This window comes from Lissotriton helveticus, chromosome 5_1, assembly GCF_964261635.1.
Source record: "Lissotriton helveticus chromosome 5_1, aLisHel1.1, whole genome shotgun sequence".
In the NCBI taxonomy this organism is placed as follows: Eukaryota; Metazoa; Chordata; class Amphibia; order Caudata; family Salamandridae; genus Lissotriton; species Lissotriton helveticus.
The window spans coordinates 1,053,131,207-1,053,150,500 of NC_136065.1; the positions used below are offsets into that span (position 1 = coordinate 1,053,131,207).

The following is a 19,294-nucleotide window of genomic DNA, read 5'->3' on the forward strand; positions in this document are numbered from 1 at the left end:
CGAATTTTAAATTATTTTTGTGTATAATATTATGTATTTATTATGTTTTTAATTTATTTTTATGTAATTTAATTAAATTTTGTATTTTAGTACTGTAGCGGGTTGTGGGTTTATAGGGGAATAGGGTGGGAAGTAATTTAATTATGTTAAATTAATTATTAATTAGTAGGAATTATAAATTAATTTTAATTAATTGGTAATTAATTTTAATTAATTGGTAATTAGTTTTAATTAATTGATTCATTGATAAATATGTTCTGTAGCGGGTTGTGGGTTTATAGGGGAATAGGGTGGGAAGTAATTTAATTATGTTAAATTGATTATTAATTAGTAAGAATTATAAATTAAATTTAATTAATTGATAATTGTTTTTAATTAATTGGTAATTAATTTTAATTAATTGATTAATTGATAATTATGTTCTGTTGTGGGTTTATAGGGGAATAGGGTGGGAAGTAATTTAAATGTAATTAAGTAATAATGTTCTTTAATTAATTGTTTTGTTAATTATATAATTGTTAATTAATTATTAATTGGTAATTAAATATTATTATATGGTATTTTTTATTAATTTGTTTGGTAAAAAATATTTTTCTAATCATGTTTTTAATAATTATGTATTGGTATTTGTAAATGGTTTATATTTATTTAATAGTTAATATTTTTATTATTTAAAAAATACAGTTTAATTATAAGTGTGTTCTTTTTACCCCTACGCTATCCAACACTTTCCCTACTGTTGCACTCTCTGGAGTAGTAATTGTTACCCCTACGCTATCTAACACTTTCCCTACTGTTGCACTCTCTGGAGTGGGAATAGTAATTGTTACCCCTACGCTATCCAACACTTTCCCTACTGTTGCACTCTCCAGAGTGGGAATAGTAATTTTTACCTCTACGCTATCCAACACTTTCCCTACTGTTGCACTCTCTGGAGTGGGAATAGTAATTTTTACCCCTACGCTATCCAACACTTTCCCTACTGTTGCACTCTCTGGAGTGGGAATAGTAATTGTTACCCCTACGCTATCCAACACTTTCCCTACTGTTGCACTCTCCGGAGTGGGAATAGTAATTTTTACCTCTACGCTATCCAACACTTTCCCTACTGTTGCACTCTCTGGAGTGGGAATAGTAATTTTTACCCCTACGCTATCCAACACTTTCCCTACTGTTGCACTCTCTTCTGGAGTGGGAATAGTAATTTTTACCCCTACGCTATCCAACACTTTCCCTACTGTTGCACTCTCTGGAGTTGGAATAGTAATTGTTACCCCTACGCTATCCAACACTTTCCCTATTGTTGCACTCTCTGGAGTTGGAATAGTAATTGTTACCCCTACGCTATCCAACACTTTCCCTACTGTTGCACTCTCTGGAATTGGAATAGTAATTTTTACCTCTACGCTATTCAACACTTTCCCTACTGTTGCACTCTCTGGAGTGGGAATAGTAATTTTTACCCCTACGCTATCCAACACTTTCCCTACTGTTGCACTCTCTGGAGTGGGATTAGTAATTTTTACCCCTACGCTATCCAACACTTTCCCTACTGTTGCACTCTCTGGAGTGGGACTAGTAATTTTTACCTCTACGCTATCCAACACTTTCCCTACTGTTGCACTTTCTGGAGTGGGAATAGTAATTGTTACCCCTACGCTATCCAACACTTTCCCTACTGTTGCACTCTCTGGAGTGGGAATAGTAATTTTTACCCGTACGCTATCCAAAATGTATTTTTTTTAATTAGTTTTACATTGTTATTAATTGTTATTTATATTAATATTTTATGTATATAAATGTATTTGTAATTTATTATATTTTCATTTATTTATAAGTTATTAAAATAATTATTTTAGAGTTATTATTAATGAAGTATATACTATGTATTATATCTGTATTATTATTCGTTTTTATTACATTATTTATTAATTTTAAATATTATAATATATTTTTAAATATGTTTATTACATTTATAAGTATTATTTTGTTAATATTACATTGTTAAAACGATATTTTTGACATCGATATATTTTTTTCGATATTATTGTCCTCGATATTTTTGTTGCGATATTTTTGTAGGTAGATATTTTTGTGGTCGATATTTTGTCATAGATTCGCGTTAGCCGCCCGCGGCGGGCAAATCAAGAGCGTGGTGCTGGTGATTCCTGCCACTGCTGCATGCGACGGCCACAGGTAAGACCAGGGAGGGGTGGGAGACCGCCCCCCTTGCTACTCCACTGGGTGTCTATAACCTCTCAATGGTTTGCAACCACAATTACGGTTACAAGGCATTGAGGCATATCATTGCAACTCTCAGTGAGGATGAGCATCACCCTTACAACAACCCTTCTCTTTGCCATTTGTAATGAGCCACAAAGGCACTTGTGAAGTCAGAAAGACCTTTTCTTTACTTGCTAAATACCTTTAGTACAATGCAACTTGTACATTTGCAGTTGCAAACCCTGTTATTATGAAAATTGAAGGGTTTGCAACCACAAAAGTGCTTCATAAATCTCCATATATCATCCTTGAAATGTCATCCTGCGGCACAATTTTGAACCTCATAAATGGGATTTAGCTGTAGAGTACAAGCTGTCACTAGCTATTCGGCACCTGTTTCTGTTGAAAGGTAGAACCCTTTTCTTTCAACCAACGGCCCCTTGAGACTTTCCAGGATCTTTGAATACATGGTGTAAATCTTTGAAAACAATTCACAGTAATCCCATTTGTATGTTGCATAAAATAACTTATAGCGCAATTCCGTCTTGGTAGGCAACTTACAACATTTTTAACATGTAGGCAAATATAAGTGTTGTTTGTATTATAAATCGAAATATACATACACACCCTTTAAAAAAATTACAGCAAATGTATATATTGTCTTATATTTCTTTTGTTCTTTTTTAAAGCCATTTGGCTCAAAATCCCTTTATCTGTGACTGTAACTTGAAGTGGCTGGCGGATTTCTTACGAACCAACCCTATTGAAACAAGTGGCGCAAGGTGTGCTAGCCCACGTCGCCTCGCAAACAAACGCATTGGGCAGATTAAAAGCAAGAAATTCCGATGCTCAGGTAAGCTTATGTTTTGTTCGTTTTTATGACTAAACATAGATTTCTTTGAAAGGCTTCACACCTTTTCAAGATGACTGATTTATTCTAGATTAGCTGCAGTTATGGTGGCCAGCTGGCTGGTTACATCCTGGTTCTCAGCATATGGTTTGTACAGTATGGATGCTTTGGACAGTTCTGGATTAACACACTACATGTAACGTTTCTAAATACAAGTCCATTAGGGGTCTGAGGCCACCTTTTTGCTGATCGATCATGATATCTATCATGCCTTGAACTCTGTACTTGTAAATTTTGAGGGTTGCTCCTTCTGCATCTCGACTTTCAAATACTGGAGGAACTGTGAAGCGGGTTCGGTTCTTACTTCCCCACACTGTATTTAACCTGCCTTAGATTGATGTTAATTCATTAAAATGCCAGGGATAGCGAACTTGACATCACATCCCTTTTACTCACAGTGACATCACAGAATCATCATTTGATTCTGATGCCCTCACAGGAAGTGGTGGTTCTTGACCTTTATAAAAATCAAGAAAGTGAAGGAATAGGGAAACAGAGGGTGTGACTCACCCTTTTTGTATGCAGTGTCACAATCAAGAGAGAGTCAACCTCGAGTCATCTCACTCCCACTGTATATAGGGGAAAGACATTATTCTTAAAATAAACTTTTACTTCCTGAATGTTGTCCAGTAATATGCTTCTTCACCGAATTCTCCCTGACTTTCCGAGGGTCGGGGATAGTGTGTACTCTTTCCTTACAAGGAAGCACTTTTTAAGGGAAAAGGGTGTGGGATCTATATAATGGAATGTATAAAATTGCCTAGGTGGTGCCCAGATCAGTATTAATTCACAGGTCCATCTGACAGGGTTGAAAACTGGGGGAAACAGGCTAGTTGTAGTTACTATCACTCCTTGGCCTTTAAGTGTGATCAACTAGTTTCTGCTTCATACCCCAATCCAGTGGGACTTCTTCAGGGCTGAATTAGTTCCATATACTAACATTGACTATCTTCTTAGTCATTAGTCCATAGTGTTAGCATGGATTTGTTGCCAAGTGACCTGGAAACGCTAACACAATGGACTAATGCCATTCTTTTAAAGATTGGTTAAAGACTGATAGACCTAACAGTCTTATGGTGGCCTTCCACAATTTTTTAGCCTGCCTCCTTCTATTTTTCTGAACTTGTTTTTGCTGGTTTTAGGAGTCTGCACACTCTACCACTGCTAACCAGTGCTAAAGTGTTTGTGCCCTCTACTCTAAACATGGTAACATTGGTTTATTCCCAATTGACATATTTGATTTATGTATAAGACCCTTGTACTGTGCATAACATGTACCCATGGCCTGTAAGTTCAATGCTACTAGTGGACTGAAGCACTAATGCCACCCACCACATAGCCCTCTACTAATGACTCGGACCTGCAGATGCAGAACCTGTTCGTATAGTTTTAGACTGCCATATTGACCTGGCAAGGTAACCATCTTGTCAGGCATAAACCTTCTCTCTTCCTACATGTAAATCACCCCTACGGTAGGCCCTGTTAACCCGCAGGGCAGTGTTCCATGTGTGTACGGGGCAGGGCATGAATTGTTTGGTTTTACATGTCCATGTGGTGAAAATCTCCCAAAGTCATTTTTCACTACTGTGAGGCCTATCTCTTCCACAGGCAAGCATTGAGTTTACCTTATTACCTCATTTTAAGCATAAGTCCTGAATGGGGAGAAATGGACATTTCAAGTTTAATGTCACTGAACTCATAATCTAAAATAACAACTTATGGTGATGTTGACTTTCAGATTTCAGTTTAGCAAAAGCTACTTTTAAAAAGTTCAAAAAAGAGGGAACCTGGTGTTCTAAATAATGTATGCAATTTCCTTACTGCAATAATCACAATGAGTTGCTTCATATGATTAGGTCATTTATTAAACCTTCTTTCTTAAATAGCTTATTTTATCTTTTTGATTTATATACATTAGGGAGAACGTAGACAAAAAAACACATATCAAATGATTCCTATATTTACAAACATTTACACATCTTTACGACATTTATCACAATATACATTACATACATTTATCACAATGCAACAAAACATCAATATAATTCATCAACCAATGTATCACTTACTACTGATAGATACAAATTAATTCTCTACTAAGACCTATCAACAAAACTGGGAACAAAACTTCACTCATTGTTCCTCAGTATACAGCACCCTGTCAGAATTGGTCTGAATGCCTAATATTGCAAATGCCAACGCGCTTCAAGCCCCAGGGGACCTCCAGGGTCTCTCATCATGGCTTCTGAATTATATACACATTGGTATGATCTGATGGTCGAAATTTTATTCCATCAGGCTTGCTGCTGTCTGGTGGTGGGGGAAACAAACTGGATTGGCCCTTCGACTGTGGTGGTGGTGCGGCTTTCCATGAACTGAATATCATAGAACACGGATATCTACCCAATGCGTGACTGAATCTGTCTGGCTTCATCCAATCGTTTTACCGTACCGCCTCTCCTCACAATAGTTAAGAATCACCGCATTGTATGCCCCCGTCTGAACAATACTTTGTTTCTTCAACACTTCGGCCCGACTTTTCTCTCGTTTTCTCATCACCAAATTCTTTTTTTAATCAGCACTTTTAGAAAGTTGACATTTATGCACTTAGTCATTTGATGCCTTCTGCCTATCTCTGAAATACACGTCTGGGGTGGGTGACAGCTAGCTTCCAGCATTCCTGCCAGACCACCACACACCAAGACAAAGTAGATGTGCATGCGTGGCCATCTGCATACAGATGGCCCTTCCCAAAAAGGATGGCAGGGAGGAGCTGACACTTACTCCTGAAGGACTGTGTCCTGTCCCCATCCGAAGGATTGATTACCCCCTGTTGTGTGTGTGGAGCCAGGTCAGGAAGGAGGGAACCTCTGTGTGCTTCAAAGCTTTTTTGAAGTCTTCCCCACTTCAGAGGCACCATAGGGTATAAGTACTGGACATCTAGCACTAAAAAACCAGTACACTTCTGGACCTGTGACCACTCCACCATTAAGAAGAGCCGTCATAGCTGTCATAAAGACTGCTGCTTTGCTGAACTCTGCCTTGCTGTGCTCCTACTGTGCTGAGCTGCCCTTCTACCTGCTGTTCTACTGACTTGGTGAGAAGGGTTGGACCACATCACTTTAAACCAGAGTGACTCCATGGGCTTGCTGGATTGCCTCCGTTCCCAAGTCTCAGGGAAATCAAAGACCTGAACCACGCAACTGTGTCTGGACTCTATACATTGAGTTTCTGCTCTGCCAAGTGATGTCATCCCTGTGCTGAACCCTTGGTAGTGAGTCTATAAGGAGCTTAAACTCCTGAATACTCGAATCCACATCGGATTAGTCATAGCTCTGGCACAATGTGGGTCAGAAACTGCGCACTCTCTCTGTTACGTGTAGTGGACTCAGCGCCTTGGTGTAGCTACGTGGGAGACCCCTACTCATCTTGTCCACACAGCATGACCTACGCAGCCTCATAACAATGACATCATCCAAGTCAAGGTACTTTTGTTCAGCGGATCCAAAGAGGTCACTGCTGCCGGCCCGCACTCCCTTGCAGTCAGCCTGAACTCGTGACTTTTTCCTGGTCTATTGCGACCCAATAACTCTTCGAACGATTGCAGCTTCCAAGCACGCTTTTCACTTTTTGAATCCACACAACTTCGTATTCATGCCGAAAAGATTCTTATTGCCTTTGGTCTTGTTTTATTTATATAAACTCAGAGTTTATTTTTTTATCACGATGTGGAGTCTTAAGGTGGTGCTTCATTGTGTTGTGGTATGAGACGTTGCAAAAATACTTTACACATTGCCGGCTAGGTTAAGCCTGACTGCTCAATGCCAAGCTACTGAGGGTGAGCACAGAATAATTTGTGTTGTGTTGTGTGGTGACTTACCCTGACTAGGATCATGGTCTCTACTTGGACAAAGGTGCATACCTCTGCCACCTAGAGATCCAGTTTCTAACACTGACACAGAAATGAGGTTGGATTTACGAACTGTCCTTGATCACAATTATTCAGTTTCTCAACTATTGGTAGACTAAATAACGTAGCTGATGTCAATATATGGACCTAATTCAGCCCTGAAAAAGTCCCAGGGAGGATAAAATGCATTGGCTATGGCTACAATCAAAAAATAATTTTAGAAGAAGATGAATAAGAAAGAAATGAACTATAACCACACAAGGGACTCCTCTATTATGTTCCACAGAAACATGGATTAGTGTTTTATATTTCAAGAGTATCTAAATTGAAAATTTGACTGACTTGGTGACTTTCCTTTGGAGTGCTGAGTAACACAATTTTTGTTCTCATAAAGGTACTACCCTACAATGGGTTTATGGTGGCTCATCCCCTTTACTCGGGCATCCATTTCTTTTGTGAATTCAGTTTAAAATTGATTTACCATATTGTGATGTAAAATGCAGTGTAATGGCTCCAGCTGCTTATTGTAAATCATTTTTTTAAAACCATATAGCAGTTGGCCTCAGCCAACTACCTAATTTCCAGAACAGACAGGCAGTCATTGGTAGAAGAGATCTGTCACACATATCTTGCCCTGGAGGACTCTAATAGTCCATTCCTGTAGGTACCATACTTAACATAACATAACATGTGTATTTGTAAAGCGCACGTTCACCCAAGGGCATCTTGGTGCTGAATAACAGATCTTTATTGTTACCCAACTCAATGGTACTCACTTGCAGTGCAGTGAATGATGTCTCAATATGTTTCAGAGCCATCATTTTAAAATACAACATCATTCTAAACGCCCACTGATTATTAGTTAAATTGACTGGTTAAAGGGACCTGTTTTTCTGTTCACTGGTTGGCCTCTTTAATATATTGTGATCAATCTCTAGATATCCCATAGTCACTATTTAATAGAAGTTGAATATAACGCAAACCATCCAGTGATATATCTATGTACTTACTTCTTGCCTTTAATTATCTATTGTAATCTTCAAATGATCTAAAAATATAAGGGATACGCAGGAGATACCAAAGCTGCAAGCCTAATTGCAACCATAAATTCTGCATCCATCTCTCAAACCTCCCCTTCCATTACATATGCTAAACAACGCATCCCAGGGCAAGATAAGAGTACCCCTCTCATCATTCAAGCAAACCATCAAAATGCTTCCCACATAGCAAAGGCGGTTCCTCCATAGGAGCGGAGAAGCACTGCCCCCACTCGTTGTGCAGAAAGAGGGAAAAATAAAATGATGATAAAAGGATTTAATTAACATTTTGTTTTTCCAGCTTTCTAATGACGGAAGAGGGGAGGGCGGAGCCAGTGCATTATTGCTGCTGATTGGCAGCAATCATGAGAGACCCTGTCAGTCTGAATTGCGCATGTCAGTTTGGCCGGCTACCTTGCTATGGCCAAACCGACATGGGTAATTCAAACTCTCCAACCCAGCTGTCTTAGACAGCTGGGTTAGAGAGCAGGGACAAGCCTCCAGTGCCTTTCAGAGCGCAGAGGCAGCCTGCTTTACAGCATGAGAACAGCCTCTGGATTGGATAAGGTAGTTGGCTGTGTGATGTCACCTTGCTCTCAGAGGAATCTGGAGCCAGGGACTGGAGAGCATCGAGGACGTGCTGCAGGATAAAGTAAGTAACTTTGATTTTTTGTTTCTTGGATGTTTGTTTTAATGTATTTTTGTGTTCTAATGTTTTTCTTAACCCCTTTGGTGCTTGCATCAGCCAGCGACCGATGCAAGCACTACCTCCCTGGTGCGGCACATGTCAGTTGGACGTCGAAGCCCCGCCCGCTCATTAATTCTCATTCACTGCGGAGAATTCGCGCTGCGGTTAAGGAGTTAATGTAGGTGTGTGTGTTTTAATATATGTAGTGATAGCCCCCGCCGTATTTTCTCGTCACCAAACACCACTGCCACATAGGCTCACAATACAGACATCAATATTCCAACCAAGCAGTCCCTAATGGTGTATTTTGCTACCCCTCCGAAAATGCACTTCGATGCCCACAATGGGTAGGAAACTCTATATTAGTGCTGTAATACAATGCAATACAATATAAGCATCTCAATACAATATAAGCATCTTTAGTTTGAGTGACGGCACATAATAATAACTCCTTTTTATATAGCATTTCAAAAAACACTTCTGCAGTTTATAAGGTCTGTCAATAAAAAGTGTTACTGTTACCCATTTACAGGAACTCAATTTACTGACCTTCACAAGGACAGAGCAGAATGACACGCTGCTTCAGGGAATTGCTGGTCATTGCTCCTTTTTTATCTTTGTATTACTTTTTAATTTAGGGGGATTGCTCTAATGTGTAAAGTGAATTTGAATTTGAACTTGCACTGGGTTTTTTAATCCTGCCGCATACGGTCATCAAAAACTACGAGAACCCAGTTCCCTTACCTCATATACTCCTTTGCACACCGTACATTGTCCCTTTCCAGTGCGCTGTTAGAGCAGGCATTTTTCGTGGGTGAGCGCTCTAGTGGTTATCAACGCACCAGCATTAAATTGGCCTCCCACCACGGATGCCTGCCACAGGCATGCCAAAGGCTCGCCCATCTGCACCCGTCCGAGCCTGAATCGCGACCAGCGCCAGCCATGCTGTCCGACCACAAACAGGTACCTCATTGTCATCCATATTTTTAAGATCTTTAAGTAATACCTCCCAGCACTGTGATATCAGCCTCTTACCAGGAAAAGAAAGCCCCCCCTGGCATGTGGCAATCTATACTTGGGACCTCCCCTGATCCCCTTTGCCATATCCCTAATGGGTCATAGACAAAAGTATTTAAAGCTGGCATGATGAATGCACTCTCAATGACCAAACAGACCCCTGGAAATATATGATTTTAAATTAAACTCTCCCTTCATTACGGAATATTTGGCTCAAGGAATGGTGCAATTCAGCCATTGCTCTTACGCTTCCTCTGGGCTACACCATGCATAGACAAGAGGGAACCGAAGCACATGGTGGTGGATTGACAATAATTGTTCAATACACCTACCAATGCAACACCTTTGAATCAGATATCCTGGAAGGGGCAGAAAGTCTCGGCTTTTGTTTCAAGCTTAGTCCCTCACTATCTATGGCAGGTATACTGATTTAAAATGTCCTAACAACTTTAAGAGAAGCACTAGCCCTTCGCATACTCAAATTTCACCATTCTAGGTGTCTTTAACCTCCATCTTGAATGTTGTAACAACCCAGAAGTATTCAACTTCACAGAGACTTTAGACACCATTGGGGTCCACCTGCTGGTGACACTACCTGCCCACCTAGGAGGGCACACTCTGGATGGTATCTGCTCCAACCTGTAAAATCTCACAGTTGGACCCCACATCCAGCAGATGTGTTCTGACCATATGTTCATCCCACTCACCTTCCCCACTCAGATAATCAGGTCCCTCCACCCTCCGTCATCTCCGCCCTGTTAATCTATACGTAAATGGACTACTCTGTTAAAGGATCGCAAGCTGACCAAACTTGCTTCTGCAACCTCCCCTTCCTTAACATAACAACTGATATCAAAATGTTCAAAACCTGGACTACACAAATCATTAACAAACTAGCGCCGGTAAACTTCAAAAAGAAGAAACAGAGATTCCAACCATCAGCTTCATGGTACACCCAAACCTTAACAGACCAGCACCTTCTCTGCAAGCATCATTAGCATAGCTGGAGAAGAGCATATATGGAGGAAGACTTGGTTCAATTTAAACAAACTCCAAAAATCTATCATGTGCAGATTAAGTTAGCTAAGAATGCATATTTCACATAGCAGATTAGGGATGCCCAAAATGACCACAAATCCGTATTCTCAATCGCTACATCATTCCTACAACCAAAAGCATTAGCCAGAGAGATTCCTCCTTCACAAATCCTCTGTAATCAAAGCTTTGAGTTCATCAAACAAAAAAATCAGACCATTCAACAAGAGTTTAGTGTAACTCCGCTGACAATACAGGAGCCAGAGGCAGACCCACCTGCCGACGGAATTTTCATTCCAAGTCTTTCAGAGAATTAGCCTAGAACAATCGCGACAAGCAATTCTTTCCTGTAAATCAGGCTCTCCATTTGACGCCTTCCATGCTTCCGTCCTCCATAAAATTGTGGCTATAGTGAATCCATTATTCAATGAAATTGTAAATACCTCTCTGACCACCGTGCCAGTTCCATGCGACTGGAAAGCCACAGCGGTTAAGCCACTATAAAAAAACATCTCCCGGATCCTGCAACCCTTTCAAATCTACGCCCTATGTCCCTACTACCATTATTAGGGATATTCACTGAAAAACTGTTAAATAGCCAGTTGATGACATTCCTCCAAGAAACCAACATTCTCCGTTGATTTTATTAGGTCTTGCAGCCACATTTGACACCATTTCACATGATATCCTTCTGCAACACATCAAAAACTGTGGTATTACTCATCTCGCCTTAGCCTGGCTAAAATCTTTTCTTTTAGACCGCAGTAAAATGGTGGTTCTAGGACCCTTCCTATCACCAGAAAAAACATAATCTCAAGTGTACCAAAGGGATCCTCTCTTAGCTCAGAATTGTTCATCGTATATATATGTCCCCTCTAATTAAGTTGATTTCTTATTTTGGCATCAAAACTACATCATATGTAGATGACACACAGCTTATCCTGGACCTGGACAAAGCATCCTTAGGCTCAGAGTTAAACTTCAAACACTATCTAACTGAGGTAATTCAGTGGATGCAATCCAACCACCTCAAATGCAACACAGAAAAAAACGAGATCATGCTCTTAGGTAACAGCAACGCCTTTGACCGGATAACATTGTGACCAGACTCCGGACGCCCCTCCCCACCAAACACTGTCACCGTAGTAAAACATTTAGGGGTAACATTTGCTGCTGCTCTATCCTTTAAGCCACAAGCTCTTGCTTTGGCAAGCACTTGTTTCAACTTCATAAAATCCCCACATTTTTTTTATTATCTCCCACTTGCAGCTAGAAAAACAGTTGATGTTGCACGAATTACTTTCAGACTGGACTATTGTACCAGTCTATATGCAGGCATAACCAAACAAACTCTTCAAAAATTGCAGGTAGTGCAACATGCAGCTGCTAGGCTCGTGCTGAAACTACCACGTTGCTCCTCTGCCTCAGCTGCCCTCAGTACGCTTCATTGACACCCCATACACAGGCAAATTTTATTTAAAATCCTCCTACTCACCTTCAGAGCATAAAGGTTGATAGGTCCCATATATCTAGCTTCTAGATTTACTCCCCATACCCACTCCCGCACCCTGAGATCCTCCTCAGCTAATCTTCTTGAACCCCCTACGTTTAGGTGTAAGACCAAAGGCGGGAAATCCTTTTCAGTCTTAGGAACAAAGGCTTGGAATCAACTCCCTAAACAGATAAGATTTATTGACTCTGAAACCCTGTTTAAGAAAAATCTTAAAACTTGGATATGTTAATCCACTGACTAAATGTGGCAGGCACTTATTTGATAAGGTCAGCATCCTTTCAATCCCCAGGTGTCATGAAATCCTGCTCTTGCCCACACAGCACCAATATGCTCCCAAGGGAGTGAAAGTTATTCCCTACAAATATTATATTCAATTCAAGGTTGAAAGGCTGAGTTAGTCTTGATGAGTTTCGAACTCATGACATGCAGATCTAACATAGTTTCCCCACAAGTGGCCAATGTACTGATCCCTTTGTCTTTGAAAGTCCGTGTTTTAAACAACAGGGGGAACCAAGGATGTGTTTCCCAACACCTGTCTCCTGCTTAAATGATAGTAATTGACAATAGTGAGATTTCTTGTCATTTCTTCACCTCTTTCTTCCTTCCTTTCTTTCCTTCTTTTTTGCATAAGCACCACATGCATGCAGAGGAGCACTTCAACCTTCACCGCCTCCTCAGCCCCTGAACTCACCACCATTTCTGCCCACTAATTTACATCCTTTCTAGTGTCTACTCCATAGAAGTGCTATGTATCGCATACTGCATCTATACTGCACCATTTTCAAATTCCAGAGTCTTCATTAATCCCAGCAACAGGTGCAGCCACCACATGACCATCGCTCTAATGCTGTTTCCTGTTGTATATTCCTCCCTCACCATAGCTGCTTCCTCTGCCTTCTCTGGAACCCACTCAGCTGCTGCACTAGCTGAAGCGGGGACTGGCATTTGTTGTTGTAGTGATGGAGATACTTTACCAATTGCTACATCTCTGACCCTGGTGATAGGCACATTCACGGTGCATGTAGTTGGTTTGTGGCAGTTGCACCACTTTTTCTATAGTTGTGAGCACACAAGACATTTAAAGAGTCTGAAAAAGCTGTCTAGCTCTCCTGATTTCTCAGCTTCTTCCATCTATCTTCAGGTGCTGTTCTATCTTGGACCTGATATATATATCGAGTAAAACTGATGATTCACCAATGTAGGAATGCAGTGACCACAATATACAATATTGTTCCATGTCCAAATATTTATTCTCAGCGAAAATCTCTGGCTCTATAACTCTTCCTCTTCCAACTATCTCCAGCAACAAACTCCCACAGACTGTTCAGATGCATTCATTATGAGAAGCACTGCACGCGGGATTATAGGTAGAAAGGGTTAATGTGGAAGGAAAAAAGAAGATACTAATCCTCCTGAAACATTGACAACTAATACACCAACTGGAGCCAAATTACGTAACAATTTTGTATCAAGTTTTCACATTCTCTCCCCTACCACAAGGGCAAGTGAAGTTATATTCCTCAACGGTAGAGAATTCCAAAACAGTGTTGAGTTATCGTATCAATTACTAATTGCGCCCACATTTCTCCCTAACTCAACACAGATGCAACCCATCCAATACTTGACCCATTCCCTTACCTCGGGAGGTCTAGTCCACATGTCCTTGCGCCAATCTGCTGTGGTTGAAGTTCAGTGCCCTGCCTCTTTGCTCAATTTGCTCCTCCCCCACTGAGCTGCTCTCTGCCAGCGTACTCCTTGCCCGCTGTCAACCGGAGCACTCTCAATTACCTTGGGCAGGACATGTGACGGAATTCCTGTAGAAGGATGCTTAAAGGGCTTCAAAGTCTTCTCATAATTGTGAAAACCCCCACTCGTTGATAGTGATCTTTTCCATACCCAATACTTCCCACAAGGCGTAAAGCCATGAGTGGTGATCAGGCACGGTATCTCTTTTCCACGGGGTTGCTATAACCCGTTTTGCCATCCAGAGAACCAAAGCCATTAGTTTATGTCAGTTTGTTAGGAAGAGCCAAAATCACATAGGATAAGAATCTAGGGATCTGTATGTCAAATATAGTGTCAATGTCGTCATGTGCCTCTGTCCAATACTTTGACAGCTTTGGGCACTGTCTCACAGTTGCACCAGCATAAATCAGACTTACTAGTGTCCCAGGCATGTACTCTAGTTGGAGTATAGTACAAATATGTAATGAATTTTATAGGATCTCTCTGTCCTGCATGCATCAAGTTGATAGTCTAGCTCTATGGTGCATGTCGCTCTACCCCTCCTGTGTGAAACTCAATCCCATCTCACTCCCCCACCTGCCCTGATTAGGTGATTTATCTATCTCATTCGTGTGTACGACCATTTGGTATATTTCAGAGAGTGTCTGCTTATGTCTGTCCTTGGACTGCAACCACTTCTCAAGCTGGGCGACGCGTCTCCTCACCATAGGCCTGACTGACTCGTGCATTACACGGTGTTGAAGCTGATAGAAATGCAATCTCTCATACTTGTGTGTGTTGAATTCTCTTTTAATTTGTGCAAAACTTCTGATGGCGTTTTTATCGAATAGTTCCCTCATGTGCTTACAATCCTTTTCCTCCATATTTCATAATCTTGGCTTTGGGGTGCTCACTTCAACTCTGGGGTACTGTGTATTAGCATAACAGTGGAGGTTAAAGTAGTCATCTTACCCCGCTATTCCCACATTGTCCCAAACTGCCGGTGAGGTATAGACACCTCCTGGGCACTGCTTTCGTGGGTGCCAGGGTTCTACCACGTATGGATGCCGGCAATGATCTGATCTATAAAGCATTAGTGTTTCTCTGATGTCCTTCTCTGTCATTCGACCGGGTAATGAAGCTTCACCACCTGCTAGTACTTAATGAGGTCTGGAATACCCAGTACTCTTTCATCTGAGTGTTTACCTGTTCTATGAATGGCCACACAAGGTATTTCCCCACCCATATGAACCGGTCTATTGCCTGCTTCAGCCTCTGAAAGGTTTCCTCTGGAAGTTGAAGTGAAAACATTTGAAATAGGAGTAACTATTTGGTAGGATTATTTTAACTGCTGCAATGTGGCCCAACCAGGACAATCCCATGAGTTAAATCCTTTTGAATTACAAACTGGAGGGCTGGGTAATTCTTTTTAGATGTCGCTGCCAAGATTGCTATTCAGAGTCCAAAAGAATTAACTCCATCTGCAGCCCATCAAAACGGATACTGTCCATTAATGTAGACACTCTGCACATCTGAGAGATGTATGCTGAGTGTAGGAAATTGGGTTACTGGTTTAGAGGGTGAAACCCTACTCAAGCAGCAACCAAAATTCTTGGCAGAGTGAAATCAAGCAAACCCCAACTTAATTTGTGCTTAACCCTCTAGTAACTTGGCACAATGCACTCAGGCTTAACGTAGAGGCAATGTCTAAAGTATTTATGCAGCACAAAAGGGGGTGGTGATGGACGGAGCATCTGAATCAATCAAACACTCACACCCAGTCAAAAGATCTGGGTTTAATCCATCACCGTTCTTTAGCCCACTCTGCCACCCCAGTTCAGACATGGCTATATGCAAATCAGTCTGACCCTGTGCCTCATGGGAACAGTCCAGCCCGAACTGCCAAGCCATGTCTTCCCTGGACCAGTATTTATGCAGCACTTCAAACACAAATAAAGTGAAAACATAGTGCAAGATAAAACCCACACTAATTTAGAAACATAGTTAACTTTAACAAATTATTTGAGACCAAAATGACAAAAATCCAATCAGTACAACCGGAGATATGCAATTTTAAAGATTAAGTGAAACTAGTGCTAAAAGTGAAAATCTGTAGTTATCTAGTCACGCTAGTCTGGGACAAAGTCACAAGTGCAGCCCGACTATGGTGGGGTGCAGGCGGGACACAGGGACCAAGTTAGGCCCACTGCAAAAAGTACCTTAATTCTTGGTTGGGGAGCACTGTGAGATCTCATGTCGAGGATGCTTCGTGCAGCGGCAGTCCTCACGAGCTGCAGCGCAGCAACGCAAGGTCCTGCATTGTTGTCGAGAATGCTGTTAATGGTGAGATTGCGCTGCGAAGTCCTACGTTGAGGATGCATTGTGCAGCAGCAGTTTTGAGGAGCTGCAGAACTGTGATGCGATGTCCTGCGTAGGGAATGTGTCACACAGCACCGGTTCTATTAACCTTTTCTATGATATGAAGGAGTCTTTGGTCCTACCTATTAGGAACTCAGACTGATTCATGTCCACTAAGCCAGGCATGAGAGGATATAGAGTTTTGCTAAAGTCCCAGTAAGGATCTTGGCCTCAACATTTGTCAGTGAGATGAGTCTCTAATAGGGACAGAAAGAGGGGTCCTTCCCCTGAATAGGTGTAGTATTGAAGGTGTGAGAGTGCCTGTCTCAGTAAATCTGTGATAAATTCTAGTCAAAATGGGCACAAGCTCCTGCCAAAAAAGCCTGTAAAAGACTGAAGAGAAGCAATCTGGCATAGCAGCCTTGTCCGTCTTCAGGAAGGATATACTGGATATGAACTTGTCAATTGTTGTTGGCTCATCAAAGTTTTCCATGGGAATGTCGCAATCCTGGAATTGTGCCGGTAGGCTTATATAGTGTCTGTTTGCATATGCTATGCTGGATACAGCTGGGCATAGAGGTCCTGGAAAGCTAGTGCGGAAATCATATCTTGTGTCTTGGTTTCTTCTGTAGAGATGGGCCTCAAACCTGATCCCTGACGAACTGAGGTGCCCTTCATCGATTCCCCAACACTGCTGGTCAGATGTGCAGTGATATTTGGGTGCCAGGACCCCTCTGCAGCACCTGACCTCATCTGGCCCCTGGCGGCCCTGCCATGCCTCGTAGGTCTCCAACATCAGTAGAACGGTAGGCGGTGGGCCTGATGCCGCTGGGTGCCAAGTCGACGCTCGCTTGAACTCTGCTCCCTGTGACCTGGCTACACCTCGGAGGCCCTAGGCAGTGGGTGAACCTGAGGTACAAGGCTAGCGGGCCTCACCGGGCTGCCTGGGATGCGCAGTATCCCATGTGTGCTGGGCACAGTGAGCTTGCACTGCCATTTTGGGGACCCACCACCCCCCGTAGTGAACCTGAAGGTGCTATAGGGGCTGTGAGTGCTGCCAAGCGGCCTGGACATGCAGCCTGCTCCCCACTTCCCTGCCTAGCTGAAGATACTGGTTACACAATTCAACATCTGCTGCGTGCCTGGCGGAGGCGACCCCGGTGCATTGGCCTGCGGCCCATCTCATATGCCTTTCATGCTCATTTTCAGCTGCGCCTCTCAATTGATTAGCATGTTCTGCGCCGGGGCCTCTGTCATTGGCATCTCCAGTTGCACAGCAACTTCAACCACTAAAGCTCCTGGGCCTACTCTGGTGACGTGTCAGCCTGACATCACTGCTGGGGCTGTACTGGCATCTCTTGGCTTGCTCCTGACTGTCACAGGGCTCTATTGGGCCTGATAGTCCACAGGTGTACTGGCCCCAGCTGTCTTCCAGCGACCTGACTGAAGTGTTTTTTCTCTGTGGCTGCCACCCCTGGACCACCTGCTGCACAGGTCAACTTGGGCACATGACCCACCAAGTGATCCCTTTCGAGCCACATTGGCACCCCCACCTGAGCTCGCCTGCACATGTGGCATCAGGCTCCCCTTCAGCGGGCGTCCCACAGACATGGAGCATGGAGACCCCAAACAGTGCAAATTACTGTTTGAAAAGTCTAAAACCATGTACACACCAGTATAAGATATGGAGGTGGCCGTGGCTGTGGGTCATGGCGCCGGACAGCTGTCAGGTGCAGTTACCATCATGATGGAGCTCCAGGCCAGTTTCTGCACCATCGATGCCTGATTCAACAACCTCAATGGCTGCCTTGATCGTATGGGGAGGGCCTGGATCACCAGAACTCTCAAATGGAAAGCGCAGAGAAGCGCATTTCAGGCCTAGAGGATGGGTCCACCATGATGGCCAAGAGGCTGGAGAAACTTGTGCTGCGCCTAAAAACTGTGGACATCAAGAATGAAGATTTGGAGGCATGCAAACGACGCAATAATGTCCGCAGAGTGGGGGCGGCGAAATCCACTGATACTTAACTCTTAGATCTGTTTGTAGAATGCCTACTCTGAACTTTTTGACTGCCAGAACTTTACACCCACCTTTTTTGTTGAAAGGGCCCACAGATGCCTTGGCCCTCGTCAATCTCCTGGTACACCACCTCAGCCGATAATAGCCAGGCTTCCAAACTTCCGAGACCTTGAAGCGGCCCTGCAACGGGCATGCGAATAGGGCCCACTTCAATACCAGGGATCTGTGATCTCCCTTTTCCCAGATTTCACACTGGGGGTTCAGGAGGCACGCCGCAAATTTACAGAGACAAAATCAGACTTGCAAAAACTGGGATTGCACTATGGCATGCTCTGCCCCGCCCGCCTTCAGGTGGATGTCAATGGTAAGACACGTCTTTTCAATACTCCGGCAGAGGCCATGACCTTCTGTAAACAATATGCCAAGGAACGTTCTCCTATAAGACGCAACACACCTGAGCACTCCCCACCTGATCTCAAAGCTGCAGCAAGTGTTTCCCTCAGAATTAGAGCCAGATGTGCTTGTTTTTTCCAGTTTGGTCCCAGAGTTGACATACCTACAGATTGTATGAGAGGCCCCACTTCTGCTCAGGCTGTCCTGGCTAGGATTGCACCCCATCCGTGATGATGTTCACCCCATCTCTACATCAGTCAACTTCGTTCTGTCATCCTACATGTGGGGGCCCGTCCACTGCAGCATTGCTACCCCCAGAGGTGTACACCACCCTGGAGACTCTGCAAGGTTTTATTTGTTTTGGGTACTTATTATGGGATTTGCTGGTCTTCTTGTTGCCCAGTTTGGGAGGGGTGTGGGTTAGGATGAATGTTGGTTGGATGTTTGGTTAAGTAAGTTCATATC

The 19,294-nt window shown here is 42.7% G+C and overlaps 1 protein-coding gene across 1 annotated transcript in view; it reads left to right on the top strand.

Moving 5' to 3' along the window:
• SLIT1 (slit guidance ligand 1) overlaps positions 1-19,294 on the top strand; it is an 899,254-nt gene that overhangs the window by 662,371 nt on the left and 217,589 nt on the right. Inside the window, exon 14 of the mRNA XM_078643589.1 lies at positions 2,913-3,076. Within this exon, the coding sequence (XP_078499715.1) occupies positions 2,913-3,076 (164 nt within the window). The remainder of the gene's footprint in view (positions 1-2,912; positions 3,077-19,294) is intronic.